Genomic DNA, 15,641 nt, shown 5'->3' on the forward strand with positions numbered 1-15,641 from the left:
TGATCCATTTAATTCTCTTCATATACGCTGAGGGTAGCAGCTGTTCAAATTTTGTGGCAGAATTTGTTACCAACTCTATCTGGGAATTAAATCTGCAAAAACATGGGCTGAATCATAAAGAGCAGCCCTCCAATCGAGCATGTGGAAGCTTGGTGTGGGGGGACATTTGGTGGTATTTTGTGGTCAGTTTCTTTTACTGGTATCTTAGATATACTTCTGAATGTACTCCTTTAATTAATTCAATGTTAATAAATCATTCACTTATTTACAGCTCCTCTAGCCATTCACTGTAAATTATAGATCATGGTAGAAAGGTTTAAGCACTTAAACTGTTGTATTCTATTATTTAAAGTTGCAAGATTGGAAGATGTGGAGAGAACTGGCCTATAGAATCTCCAAAAATTGGACACGATTGAACGGATAACATCCTCAACATCATTGTTATTTTGAGATCTGGTTCTGGTAAGGAAAAAATTGTAACTACTGTATTAAAGTCTGTAGAGATTCTCAGTCATCCAGATCATGGCTGCCCCAAAGGTGCAGTTTTCAGGAGGCAACAATACAAGAAAGTCCAGTTGCCTCCTGAAAAAGCACTTTTGGGAGAACTACGGTACTTATTCTCATGTAAGCCTGGATGCATCTGTGTTTGGAGTTTTACTTCTTTGCTGGGATTACAGGGTGGTAAAAAGAGAGTTTACCATCTGGTTACTGGATGGCTGTTTGACTGGCTGATCCGTCTATGTTGTCTCTCCTTCCCTCAGAAACAGACTCCTGCCATTCCTCATTTCTCTTTATTGCTCTGCTAAAGATTGGAAGAGGGAGGTCAAATGCAAATCCCAAGGGAGCGTTTAAGAGATCCGCGAGCCTGAATCTTTGGTTTCATAGTTTATCGGGGGGGGGGGGAAGCAGTTTTGAAACTGCAAATAATGATGAAGAGAACAGAAAGAAGAAATATCACAAGATGAATGAATCATTTTTTTCCCCCGATAAGAAAGTAAGCCTATCACTTCATACTTTGGAAAAACAAAAACAAAACCCGAGCTGAGAGGCGGTGCCTTCCAGAGGAAAGAGCATCGATTGGCTGGGGACGAGACTCCACCTCCTTTCCGTCTAGGGGAGGCGCCTATGAAGAAAAAAAAAAAGCGCAGGGCGGCAGCCTGCAAATAGACCAGGAGACGTCTCGGTTGCGAGCTCGGCGTCACTTGCGGAGGAAAGATGGCTTTGCTGCGGGGGCTTTTGCTGTGCAGCGTACTCTTGCTCAGTTGTATCTGCAAGCAGGCGCTCGGGACAAGGCTCCTCGGGGCACCGGAGATTGCTTCCCCGGAGGAACCGGGCGTCCGTGAGGCCCTTGATTTTGCCATGAAAGAATACAACAGAGGCAGCAATGATATGTATCACAGTCGCGTATCCGAAGTGGTCGAAGTCCGAAAACAGGTAAGCCAATAATAGGCGAAGGCGCGACTCTGGGGTGGCAGCGCCGGGCTGGCTAATTTACAGTAATAGGTTTTCCGGGCGCGACCTTCAGAGACCCGTGAAATTAGAGATTGATAATTATACGCTGTTAATGAGAGGGGCATCCTTATTTTTTAAGTGGGGTGGGTTGTAACACCCCCCCCTCCCATTCTGCAATTTAGCATTTTAACCCCGAGCTCAGATGATCATCCCTCCTTCCCTTTGGTAGATATGGAAGCGATAGGAGAGTTAATTGCAGACATGACTAGGACAAACTCAGGTTTGTTGCAGTAATTGGGGGAAGGGAGCATTCTTCTGCCTATCTGGCAGGCTAGTCAGTGAGAATGTGGGCTGTTGTTGACTAGAATGTCCTTGCTTTAATTGGGTCAAAGAGCGCCTCCCTTTTCCTTTCCATCACTTTTGCAATTTCCAGCCCAGAAATCAGATATGTTTGTTTGCAGTCCCTGAGCATAATCCAATTGGTAGTTCTTTTGAAAAATTTAAACTGGAAAGAAAAACTTGAACAAGAGTAAGTAAGAGTTACAAATGCTCTTATTTGGTTAACTTTTTGGAGTATGATATATTATTCTCAGAACATTGTGTGCCATGCACTTTCTTAATCAAAACTAGCACGTTCTGTCGCTTGGGCCGCTGATTTTGAGACATCTTGGAGTCAGACAGCTACCTGATTGCCATGTCCATTAATAATTAGCTGGTATCATCAAAAGGAAGAAGTAGATATTTTTGTGTATATACATATACCCCTCCCCCTACAAACAATGAAGTTAGATCCTTTTTCTTAATACTTTAATTCTGTCAACATTGTCACCAAGATCACCAACTTCAGTTCTTCATTTGCTCCCCACTCCACCTTCCTATATAATTTTGCTATTGATAACATACTCTTCTCCCTTACTTGCCTACAATGTGAAATGAAAGAATTGCTGCTTGCAGCTGTGGCTGAGCCATGCAATCTAGCAAAATATCTATATAATGCAGTGCCACCAGCTTTATACCTGGTTGAAGCAGCACCCAAAATGTTTTTATTCACACTTTCTATTATCACGTCTATTATCAGATGCAATCCAGCATCAAAGCAGCTTTTGGGAGAACTTCATCTGTTTCAAACTCTCTCTCTTTTGTAGGTCCATCAAGATTCTTGGGCATTGTTTTGCATTAATCCCTTTGGAGAACAGCAGTTCACTATATTTAAAGGGTATTTCACTCTTGTGAGCAGTTGGATCAGTAGAGATGAAACTCATCAATTACACTCAGTTAGAGCTGGTTCTACCATTAAGCAGGATTGAGCAGCTTCGGGTGACAAATATTGGGGTGGAGAATGATGGTGTTGTGTTGGAGGAGAGAGCTGCCCAAAATTCCTAAGCTTGCTGCAACTGCTGTCTTGAATTAACAACAAGCAATCAGTTTCAGCACAAATTATGTGATGAGCATCTAGAAAAGTACATTAGTGGCCAAAATTGTGGAAACCTTTTGGGGAAAATATGTTTTTGAGGTTTGATGGCTAATAACATTACTTTTTTGGAGTTTCAAGATAATAATTTTCCACTGCTGGAATGGCTTGGGAATAGCCCAGACCTTAACCCAATTGAAAATCTATGGAGCTGACTAAAAAAACTTGTTAGTCAGAAGTGACCCAGCAATAAAACCCAGTAAATAAAAGCAATCATTCAATCTTGGTTTCACATTATAACAGCTGCAGAACTAAAAGACTTGGCTCACTCCATGGGAAGATGTTGTAAGGCCATAATTCATGCTAAAGATTACTCAAGCCCTGACACTAAGTATTAACTGATGTGATAATTTTTGTATATCTTGTTTTTTCTATATGTTTCACTTTTCTTCTTTATACTGTAACTGCTATTCTAATAGCAAATCCTTCATAAATGTTATTGCATTACATTCTTGATTAAATTATCTTTCCATTGATATATAATTTTTTGGTACTACTCCCCCAAAAAGTGGTGTTATTAGCTAGTTTTGGAAAATATATTTTTCCCAAAAGGTTTCCACAATTTTGGCCACTACTGTATAGTAATGCTACTATATTTGTGATGCTTCCTTTGGGTGAATTAGATTTTCCAGGTGTGGGTCCTTTAACCACCACCACCACCACCCGGAAACACTTTTATCTGAAAGAAAAGGGTCCCTTGTCTCATACTTGTTTCCATAGGTGGCAATGGCTGTACTCGCTGACATTCTTGTAATAAGGCCTATCACTTAATATCCTTTATAATCTTGGGCAGTCAGAATGCTAAATATTTTCAGACTTGTATTGAGTAAGTGCAATAATGTTGCATATTCCAACTTTTTATATCCTGCAGATTGTCAGTGGAATTAAGTATTACTTCACTGTTAAGATTGGACGTACAGTTTGCCGTAAGGGAGCAGCTGACCTTGAAAATTGTGCATTTCATGTCGCACCTAAACTGGCACAGGTACGTGGCAAAAAAAAAAGGAGGACAATGTTTTAAGGATTAAGCAGAATTGGACATGATTGATCCCCATTCAATCTTAGATATGAAGTGGGATATGAGAAATAATACGTTAAACTGGAGGAAGGAAAACAAAGTAGCTTGCTTTCCCTTCCCCTTTTAGAGGTTTGCAAAGAAGGCCAGACCACATAATACTGAAAACCGAAAGTGGTCTCCCAGTATATTATTATCTTCTTTGTTGTTAATTTTCCAATGAATAGAAGGCCTGCTCCACATAAAAAAGACGTGGGCATAGCAATACTTGAATATATCATTGAGGTGAGAGTTAAATCCATTTCTGTATGACTCTAGGTTTTGTTCCTCTATCAACAGCCTTGCTGATAACCAACCTACTTTGCTCCACAATGGGGGATGCCAAAAACAAAGCTCTTGGAAGTCTGCATAATACGATTCTGGGTTCTGTACCTTCACTATAAAATCTAATGTGGTGATTGCTTTACATAGCTACTCAGTTCTCTGCTTGGGCATGGATAATATCCCAAGAACTTTCTGATACAAAACCTTTACTAAAACAAGAGCTGCATAACTCCCAAAAATATTAGGATAAAATACATAAGGTGACATTGGGAAACTCACAGCCAGGCAAGGAGGAAGGATCAAGCAAGGAGTTAGCCTTGAGTCATTGCACAGTCATACCCTCCCCCAAGTCCCATGGAACTTTATCTGTTTGTTCCCCAGGGAGGGTGAGCAGTCGGGGGAAATTCTTGTACAAAAAAGCACAAGATTGTAGAGTAGTCAACTTTTACGTGTGGATCTGGTTCCTTGCACCTGACATTAATCTCCCCAGGCTGCTCATCTTCCCTTGGAAATTTAACAGATAAAAGTCTCATGGAACTTGGAGGGGGGATCAGTCCTAAGCCTCGTTCTGGACTCAAAGTTAACTCCCTGCTTGACCCCTCCTCCTTGCTTGGCTGGGTGTTCCCCAATAGATGAGTTTATTTTAGCTTCAGTAAATCTGGCAGTTTGGGGGCCAAACCCTGACACATTTCCAAAGTGTCTAAAGTGTTTGTTTTTAATACGAAGTCTGTTAAAGAAAAATGCCTTCAGTAACTGATTTCCTTCCCAAGTAGATGTTCACTAGGAATATTGTATCTGGCCTGCAGAAATCCTGATGACCATTAGATGGAGGCAAAGTTGGGGGACAACTCAGATATGGTAATCGTCAAGAGCAGAAGAGGAATTGTTTTCAATAGTTTAATAAGGGAAAGAAAAGCTATACCATTTACCCTAATCATTATGTAATTCATTAAAATATGTGGTGCTTATGTTAGTCATTACTAACTTGCACTGTATATTTCAGTGATATTTTAATACGCACTTAACCAGAGTCAGAAAGAAAATCTTTGCATCAGACCAATGTTTTTCAGATCCCATGTATCCTTCTTCCATCCCATCTTAAAAAACCAATTATGGAGGATTGTAAATATTGGGTGATTGCTCTGACAAACTAGACTCTTTCAGCAACAGTCAGATATAGCAAAAGGCAGCTGTGGATCTCTGTATTCAGGGTTTCTGTTCAGTGTACAAAGACTTCAGTGTTTTTGTTAGGGAGAAACGTTGCCATGCCAAAACTGCTTGAATTAGCTGCCTAGTTACTCAGAAGGTTATAGCTAAATAAAGCACTAAAAAAAAACCCTTTCCTTCCTTAAATAGTCACAAGATCTTATTCAGCAATACAGTAGCTACAACATTTTTTTTTATTTTGTCACAACAGTATACGTAAACATCGACATAAAACAACAACACATCATAAAAGAAAAACATATATATAAGTAAAAGTATGCAATAACTATATTAATTTGATATAATGAAAGGGAACAATAGGACAGGAACGGTAGGCACTTTTGTGCTCTTATGCACGCCCCTTATAGTCCTCTTAGGAATGGGGTGAGGTCAATAGTAGACAGTTTTTGGTTGAAGTTTTTGGGATTTTGAGTAGAGACTAGAGTCAGGTAGTGAGTTCCAAGCGTTAACAACTCTTACAGAAGTCATGTTTTCTGCAATCAAGTTTGAAGCGGTTGACATTAAGTTTGAATCTATTGTTTGCTCTTGTATTATTGCGATTGAAGCTGCAGTAGTCTTTTACAGGAAGGATATTACAATAGATGATTCTGTGTGTTAAACACAGGTCATGTCGGAGTCAGCGGAGTTCTAAGTTTTCTAATCCCAGGATTTCAAGTCTGGTGGTATAAGGTATTTTGTTGCTTTCAGAGGAGCGGATAACTCTTCTTGTAAAATATTTCTGGACGCGTTTGATTGTATTAATGTCAGAGATGTGATATGGGTTCCAGACAGGTGAGCTGTATTCAAGAATAGGTCTGGCAAATGTTTTGTATGCTCTGGTTAGAAGTGTAGAGTTTTTGGAAAAGAAGCTACGCAAAATTAGGTTTACAACTCTTAGAGCCTTATTTGCTATGTAGTTGCAGTGGGCTTTGGCACTTAGGTCATTTGATATGAAAACTCCAAGGTCTTTAACAGGGTGGGGGTCATCTGTAAGGTAATGTCCATCAAGCTTGTACTTATTGTTAGGGTTCTTTTTTCCAATATGTAAGACTGAGCATTTGCTGGTTGAGATTTGGAGTTGCCAAGTTTTAGTCCAAGCAGTTAGAAGATCAAGGTCTTTTTGAAGGGTAGAAGTACTGTTAGTGGTGTTAAATAGTTTGACATCCTCAGCAAAGGGAACACAATGACTTGAAATAAGGTCACAGAGATCATTTATATATAGTATGAAGAGTGTTGGTCTAAGAACGCTGCCTTGGGGAATGTTTATTATTTCCTCCTTACTAAAGTAAGGCAGTTGCAACTAAGGGAGGTTTTGAGGATGTGAGTAATTTAAATAGAATTTTTCTTTTCAGTTGTCAAGATATTGAAGTGGTAGATAGTTTCTGCCTTTTAGGATCAACCATCAACAGTAAAGGAATAAGTGGTCAAGAAATACACTGCAGATTAGCTCTTGATAGAGTAGCCACGAAGGCCTTAGAAAAGATATCAGATGCCATGATATGACTATTCAGATAGTCCTGGTTGGCAATTGCTTATTCATTGACTGTTGAAATAGGGCTTCCATTGATTTCTGAAAGACTTTTTTTTTGAGTGATAACCTGGAATAGAATTAGTGCAAGGTTAAGCAGACCAACCTCATTGATCTTTTCTACTGAGAATATATGGAGGCCATTCATTTCTATGGCAGTTTGCTGTGGCTATTTGATACTTTTTAGATTATTACTGTTTTAAAATAAAGATAATTAAAAATGCTACTTTTAATATGAAATTTCAAAATGAGAAAAAGTTATTCAAAATATACATCAGGGATAGCTCAGACTTGACCATGTTGCTTTTCTTGACTATCTGCCAAAAAGTATTAATTCAGTTAATGATTGATGACAAGAAATGATTTGATAATCAACTGCTGTGAGTCAACTGTAGACTGACACTTTTTCAGTATTGCATGATCATTACCATGCTTAATTCCCCCCGAGTTGCCCACATATCCATAATTTTTGATCTGTTAATAAAAGTTCGACATACACATATAGTCAAGAAGAGCATCTGCATCTTTAATAGATCACAATCAGGGTAAGGTCATAATTGTGAGAATAACAATAGTACTTCGACTTGCCCTCTCTAAGTGGTTTACAGAATCAGCATATTGCCCCCAACAAGCTGGGTCCTCATTTTACCCACCTCGGAAGGATGGAAGGCTGAGCCAACCTTGAGCCTGGTGGGATTTGAACTGCCAAACTGCAGGCAGCTGGCAGTCAGCGGAAGTAGCCTGCAGTTCTGTACTCTGACCACTGCACCATCGTGGTTGCAAGTTTAAGATGAAAATGTAGAAAGCAGGGGAAAAGCCTACCCTACATAGGTTTATGTTCCAATTCTCAGATTTTCTGAAATCAGGTTGATTTAGAGTAGTCATACATTCAGGTGCTCTGTGAGGTCTGATTTACCTTATACTTTATTATATTGTTATAATATTGCCAGTTAATTTCGATTGCCAGCTATGAAATGTGATATGAAATACCTCATGTTTTTTTCTTTCTTTCTCTTATTTGCAGACAATGACTTGCACTTTTCAGGTTTACCATGTTCCTTGGAGAAACAGCATTTCCCTGCTAAAGAATAGCTGCACCTAAAAACACACCTGGTTTCCTACAAGTCAGCTTTCTACTATTCTGATCCTATGTCTCTAGTTAAAATGAGTAACAATCCAGACATATTTTCAAGTGAGAATTGTTGCAGCTAATTCAGCAACGTTTCTGCGCTTATAAAGCAAGTAATTTCCTGTAATTTTCCTTTTAGAATACTTTCTAAACATGTCAACTTATTTTGCAAGCATGGGTTGTGTTGTAGCAGAGAAAGGTTTTTAACACATTAAAGGTTTTCTTGTCAAATGTTAAGATTTTTAATGTGTATTCTCTTAATATTCATTACAAAGACTTACCCATTGGAAACATATGATCTCTAAATTTGGGCTGCCCATGTATTTCACAGGATAGAGCACTCTTAATCTAAAAGGCACAAACTATCTGGTGGCACACTTTATGTTTACATGGAAATGGTGTTCATGGGTAAGGGTCTGAGGTTCTTCCCCCCCAAAGTGCTGCCCGCCTATATTTGAATCAGCAGAAGATTACTGGCATGGCATTTGCTTTCTCATTGTCACTCCTTATCCTCCTATTGCCTTTCCACCCAATCACTGCCTAATATATCACCTCATTTCCCTCTGTTGTGGTGGGTGACAAAACTTGAGGTTTGGAAACGAGGGAAGCTCTATTTTTAATCCCAGTGCAGTTTATAATTACTTAAACCCTGTTTTAGTCATGGACTTAAAGGTGGGGGTTTCAAAGAGACTTGACTAGAATTTTCCTTTTATTTTATCTCCTCCCTCAGGGTAGGCTGGGGAATTGAACCTGGATCTCCCTTGTCCTGGTTCAGTGGACTACACTGAACTCTTCTAATACTAATAGCCTTGTGTTTAATCTGCTTGGTTTTTCTGTTCGTTAAATTTATTTTTCCAGCCACAGAGTCTTTTGGCAGTTTACCATCGAAACAACAAATTGGAATTGCTGAAGTAATTAAAAGGCTGCTTAAAGTGAGTGTTTTTAAAGCATTCGAAAAATTGGCAGGAACTCAATCCTCTCAATTCAGAAGGGAGTGCATTTCAGAGCTGCTGGGCCTGCAGAGAAGATTCTCCCTCAGATTATTTCAACAAGAAAGTTGTGGGTGGCTGGGGTGTGTGTGGGAGGAATCATGTAAAGTCTCTTAGGTAATCCAGATCCAAGCCCTATAGAACTTGAAAAGTATAGCATTTCATATTTCACAGAAATAATTTGGCAATCTTGAGTTTTCTCAAAAACTAAGCTGGCTGCTGAGTATTGTACTAATCCTACAATTTTGAGGCTAGGTGCAAAACGCTTCTCCACATACAACACATTCTTCTCTTTTACAAGTCATTGACCCACACTTAGTAAGACCTCTAGTGGAGAAAATAAATCTTAGCAAACAAAATGGAGATTGCATCCTTTTCTTTCCTGACATGACAAGGATCAAACCTTTTTTTTTGTTTTTGTTTACATTTATACCCCGCCCTTCTCCGAAGACTCAGGGCGGCTTACAGTGTATAAGGCAATAGTCTCATTCTATTTGTATATTTTTACAAAGTCAACTTATTGCCCCCCCAACAATCTGGGTCCTCATTTTACCTACCTTATAAAGGATGGAAGGCTGAGTCAACCTTGGGCCGGGCTTGAACCTGCAATAATTGCAGGCTTTTGTGTTCTTAATAACAGGCTATTACCAGCCTGAGCTATCCGGCCCTTAGTCCATCTCCCTGCCTAAACCCATCAGATCTAAACTGACCGCCCCCCTGCAATCCCAAAGAACAGAAGCCTCTCTACCAGTTTCACAGTTCACTCCATGGGCAGCCCTAAGAAGAATAGAACTCATTGCAGATACACTGACAAGGACCTGCCTAGCGTCTCCAAAAATGGCCAGCCAATCAGATCGCTAGGATTTCCTGTTTTGTAGCCCTCAATTTCTATAAAAAATCTTTGCTTTCTTGTTGTGTGGGGTTCCTCTTTATTTGTTGAAATAAAGCTTGGTTCTTCTCAATTGTCGTCTTCTTCAGATGGAATCTACAATTTATGTACTGCTAAAACTCTTGTCATGACCTTTAACTGGGCAAAACTGCATCATAGGGCAACATTTTTTTTTTATTGAAAAAGTTTTTACAAAAATTCCACCCCCCTTTTTCCCCCTCTCCCCCCCCACTCCATCCCTCCCTCCCTCCAAAACCACCCTCTTCCCTCCCCGCCTGACTTCCCAGAACAAACACAAGGTATAGTTCAAAAGAAAAAACAATCATTCGCTAAATTTTCCCTAACACAAATTATAATCCTCCCCTTCTTCTCAAATCCTAACTTCCCCCATACAGATCAAAGATAAATACATCCTAATCATTCAAAAGCAATCTGATATCTATTTTGCGTATATTCAATCCATTTTTTCCATTCAGTTAGATATTTTTCTTGTGTAGTGTCTTTCAAAAAGTCTGAGATTTTAGCCATCAGCCAAATTAGTAACTTTCAATATCCATTCTTCTATGGTAGGTAACTCTTTTTTCTTCCAGTATTGTCCTATCAGTAGTCTTGCCGCTGTTATAGGGCATAGGGCAACAATTTTTGAACCAAGATATCTCAAATGCATTGACTTACAGAACGTGTCCAAAATCTGGAACCCATGATTCCTGAGGGAATAAAATTTGGGAAAGTTGTGACTGCTTCACTGCTGTTGGGCTTCTGCTCTGCTCGTGTGATCTTCATTTTCAACATTCTGTGACTGTTTCCCAGCCAGTCTCACAATCCCTTGTAACCTCCCCACCCTGCAGCAGCCACTTCTTTTCCTGCCTGGAAGGGAAGGGAAGGGGAAAGGAGGAATGGGAAGAAAGAGAGGGGGAAAGAAAGGAAGGAACATAATGTGCCTTTCTTGGCCCACAGTGACCCATACAACACTTCTTAGGCACCTCTATTCACCCTTCCCAAACCAGGCCATCACCACATTTGCATGCCTTCCCTGATCCATGTGCACCTCTTGTGCATTCCCATGGACGTTTCCTGAGCCTTGCTGTCCCCACACACTATCTCAGACCTGCATAGCAATTCTTTCACACTCCCAAACATTCCTAAGTACTCTTCCCAAGCTGCATCCCTTAAAGGCCTTTCCTAAGTCATGGTACCTCTCAAGCTGTCCTGCAGCCCCCATGCACCCTTTGTGAACTGTGCTGCCCACCAATGCACACTACCTGACCCAACCCATGACCTCTACACATGCTCCTTGACCCAGTCCCCCCCCCACGTGTCCTACCCAACCCATGCAACATCTCCCCCTATCCTCCATGTACCCTTCTTGACCTACACCATCTTCTGCATACTTTCCCAACCTGCACAGCAAACACATACTCTTCCTGACCCACATCACCCACTTGCATGCCCTTCACAACCATGTGCACCTTCCTGACCCATGCAGTACCTTTTATGCACCCCCATGATTAATTCCTGACCTGCACTAGAGAGAGGAAGGAAGGGAGGGCGAGAGAGTTCTGATGCTCTCTACCAGCTTCCTACAAGGAAAGATATTGGAATTTGCTCCCAGTTGACTGTTTTTTTTGTCTACCCAAGCTCATTCTTTTTCTCTCTAGGTAAAGAAATATCTCTGAAATGATGACCCAATGGGTCATGGGTTAGGAGTACTTAATAACAACCTACAGAACAGAACATTCAAAATAAAGCATTCAAAGTGAAAAAGATACAATCATGCTTGCTATCAGCAATGTGTGGCTTCTGCAAGTTGCAAGAGCGACCTTTGAAATGATGAGTTACCTTGGGATCCATGTCCATCACTACAAGTTGAACATAAAATACTTCAGTCTAGCCATCCCATTGTATTTCTTAAGCCTGGAGGTCAACATCTCATGTACAACTATTTTAAGGCTATTTTCTTCCACGATAATACAAATAATTTATATTGGATCTTTTAGTGATTTAATCTTCAGTTCAGGGATGGAATCTAATTTTTTTTGCTACCGGTTCTGTGGGCGTGGCTTGGTGGGGCGTGGCTTGGTGAGGGTCATGTGACTGGGGGATCAAATAACAGAAACTCACTAGCAATGTCCTGCTGGAGCAGGGTTGGACTAGATGACCTCCAGGTCCCTTCCAGCCCTGGATTATCCTCTGAAGCTGCGTCTAGTGCCAGGTTTGTACTCCTTCCTTCCTCTCTTCCTTCCTTCCTTGCGTCCTTTCTTTCTCTCTCTCTCTCTCAAACCCCTCCCTCACACCCCGTTTTCCCTCCCAGCAGCCTTGCTAGGCAAAGCAAAAAACGAGGGGTGGGGGGTGGGAAGTCCATTTTTCCTCCCAGTAGGCTTCAGGGAAACTTCAGGGAAGCCTGCTGGGAGGAAAAACGGACTCCCCCGCCCCCCGTTTTTTGGCTAGCATCCAGCTGAGCTGCGCGATCATCAAAGTTTTTTTTTTTTACTTTTAAAGCATTTTTTTCTTCAGCTAATGATCACGTGGCTGAGCTGGGCATGGAGGGGGGGCAGGGATTTTTGCTACCGGTTCTCCGAACCACCCGCTGCCATTGCTACCGGATCGAGCGAGCCGGTTCAAACCGGGAGCATTTCACCCCTGCTTCACTTGTGCATAGTGTGTGTTTTTCATGTCTGCAATTTCATTTTTAAATGAAAGAAAACTCCTTTGGAAAATACTGGCCTTTTCATCCTAGCTCCCATAGCCTCGGATGAAATCAAAAATTAAATCAATTCATTACTGCCATACTGCCAGCTGAGATTGGCAGAGCCTTTAAACTTAAAAAAAAAATTAAAGTCTCCTCTGGCGATCTCATCTGAGTTCCTCATCAGCAGAACCTTACTTGTACTCTTACTTGTAGAAAACATGTTTTCTACAGGTAAGAGTAGAGATTCTAAGGCACTTACCTGATTACTGATGAACACATGGCCCGAAAGCCCGAGTTTCAGCCAGACAGAATCAATTGCTTAGCTAATCTATTTCCTCATGATCAACTAATGCTGGCTGGCTTTACTGGCTAAGGAACTCTGGGAATTGAAGTCCACAATAAAAAAAATAAAATAATAAAATAAAATATTTGTGCAGCTTTCTGAGATTTGGTGTGTTTCTGTAGTGTTTCACTCTAACTACACAAACACACAAAATCTCAGAAAGCTGTATGTGGCATTTTGTGTGTGTGTGTGTATAAAATGTGAAAGTTGGTTTTTGAGCTTTTTGTGGCTATGTGAAGTGTGAAGTGCAGCTGCTTTTACATTGTGTGAGTCAGTTGTGTTGTGGTGTGTGTGTGTGTAAAGTGTGAAAGTTGGTTTTTGGTACCTCTCATTTTTTATACTTTGTTTATTATTTTTATTATTTATTGTTATTGGCCACGCCCACCCAGTCATCTGACCACCAAGCCACACCCACCAATTAAGCCACACCCACAGAACCGGTAGGGAAAATTTTTGGATTTCACCCCTGGAAGGGAGGTATATTAAGTCTGTTCCCTACCTTGAATTGTTTATAAAAGAACAGATGCAGGATAAACCAAAAATTAAATTTTATATAGTAAAAACAAAAGCTAATTAACGAACAACCCACCTCCACTAAAGCATTTTTTAATTTTTTAATTTTTTAAAAAAGCCTTTTTGGGGAACATAGATCACAAATCACAAATCAAAAGTAGAAAAAGTTTTCACATTCTGAACTTGCCCTCAATGTTCTCATTCTATTCTGTGCAGTGTTGGGAGTTCAGCTTAACCTATAAAACCATTAAAACAAATAACTATAGAAATATATTAAATGACCACTTGATGGCACCAAATAACTTTTCCTTTAATAAAAGAGCATCTTTACCTTTTTATTATTGCATGGCCTCAGAAAGAGGAATGCTAAGGAACCAAACAGCAACTAGTCTTAGGTCATCCCAGTTGCGATATCCCTAAGTAAAAAATGAAGCCCTCAGTGAACCATACCAAGTCTTAATTCCTCTTGGTCCAGTTTAATACTCACGCATAAAACGGTGAGGTATTTTGTTTTTTTTACTTTGGCTTAGTGTGGATCAACAAATAATCATAATAAATTATGGGTCAGTGCAGTGTGGGAACCCATATTTGGGCAACCATTGATACCCAAATGGTTATTTGATTTAACTTTTCTAATATGCTCCTTTAATTAGAACTGCAGAAAAAATAATTGCTACCAACTTGCCTTCCATTGAGGACCTGTATACTGCACGAATCAAGAAGAGAGCCGTGAAAATATTTGCAGATCCCTCGCATCCTGGACATAAACTGTTTCAACTCCTACCCTAAAAACGACGCTATAGAGCACTGCACACCAGAACAACTAGACACAAGAACAGTTTTTTCCCGAAGGCCATCACTCTGCTAAACAAATAATTCCCTCAACACTGTCAGACTATTTACTGAATCTGCACTACTATTAATCGTTTCATAGTTCCCATCATCAATCTCTTTCCACTTATGACTGTATGACTATAACTTGTTGCTGGCAATCCTTATGATTTATATTGATATATTGATCATCAATTGTGTTGTAAATGTTGTACCTTGATGAACGTATCTTTTCTTTTATGTACACTGAGAGCATATGCACCAAGACAAATTCCTTGTGTGTCCAATCACACTTGGCCAATAAAATTCTATTCTATTCTATTCTAAAAATTCTATTCTATTCCCCTGGATAGAACTTTTTAAGTAGCTGAGATACCAGCTGGAACATTGATGGGAAGATTTGCAGTGAAAGTCTCCATGTACAACAGTGGTAGTCAACCTGGTCCCTACTGCTATCTAGTGGGCGTTCCAGCTTTCATGGTGGGCGGTAGGGGTTTTGTCCGATATTGAAGCACTTTCCTTTTTTTTAATTTAATTGACTTTTTAAAAAATTGTCATAGCATTATTTAAAAAACATTTTCATTAGGTTTTCATAAAATTCCCTGTGGCAATTTAAATTTCTGAAAATATACTATTTGTATTGCCCGCGCATAAGTTTAGTTCACGTCACGTAAGTAAAACTAAATGGCACTATAGTGCGACCGCAAACAAAAGAGCTTCATCCCAGAATAGCTCATGCATCCCCCCCGCCACACCACCCAGCTCTAACAGACAAGCAGAGCTGGTAGCCGGTGCCCCCCGCCCCACCAAACCTACTTTATAAATCACCATTACTGTGGAACCGGTGGGTGGTTAAAAATTTTTACTACTAAGAGAGATACAAAAGTGGGCGGTAGGAATTAAAAGGTTGACTACCCCTGATGTACAAGGTCAAAATAATTTAAATAACGTAGGAGTGCTGATAGCAAAGAAAACGTAGTGTCTACTATCACTTCATCTTTGTAATACAGAGCTTTTTTAGGTAACAAAATGTGATTTTCTCCAGCTCTGCCAAGAAACTAATAGGATAGATTACCCAGAACTCAATTGTTTATTACATCAACAATTCCAATGAAAAGAGCAATGTTTCCACTTTAGATAAAGCTCATAATGAATACTGTCAAACCTTTTTCGGTAGGTTAAATTAACAGCTGTTATTGAACCATTACAATGTGAATAAGAAGTTTCAAACAGAATATCAAGCACTTATGATGCTTAATGTT

The 15,641-nt window shown here is 39.9% G+C and overlaps 1 protein-coding gene across 2 annotated transcripts; it reads left to right on the forward strand.

Annotated features, from left to right (window-relative positions):
* The first annotated feature begins 1,149 nt into the window (after window positions 1–1,149).
* LOC131195275 (cystatin-2-like) lies at window positions 1,150–8,362 on the forward strand. 2 transcript variants are annotated; one of them, XM_058177063.1, is made up of 3 exons: window positions 1,150–1,434; window positions 3,795–3,908; window positions 6,649–6,675. In XM_058177063.1, exons 1-3 carry the CDS (start codon window positions 1,216–1,218, stop codon window positions 6,658–6,660), a joined length of 345 nt encoding a protein of 114 aa, XP_058033046.1. In that variant the 5' UTR covers window positions 1,150–1,215; the 3' UTR covers window positions 6,661–6,675. The 2 variants fall into 2 exon arrangements, with proteins under 2 accessions (XP_058033046.1, XP_058033045.1); XM_058177062.1 differs by lacking the exon at window positions 6,649–6,675 and adding an exon at window positions 8,021–8,362 and having other exon boundaries at window positions 1,153–1,434.
* The last annotated feature ends 7,279 nt before the right edge of the window (window positions 8,363–15,641 follow it).

This window comes from Ahaetulla prasina, chromosome 3 (genome assembly GCF_028640845.1).
Source record: "Ahaetulla prasina isolate Xishuangbanna chromosome 3, ASM2864084v1, whole genome shotgun sequence".
Classification (NCBI taxonomy): Eukaryota; Metazoa; Chordata; class Lepidosauria; order Squamata; family Colubridae; genus Ahaetulla; species Ahaetulla prasina.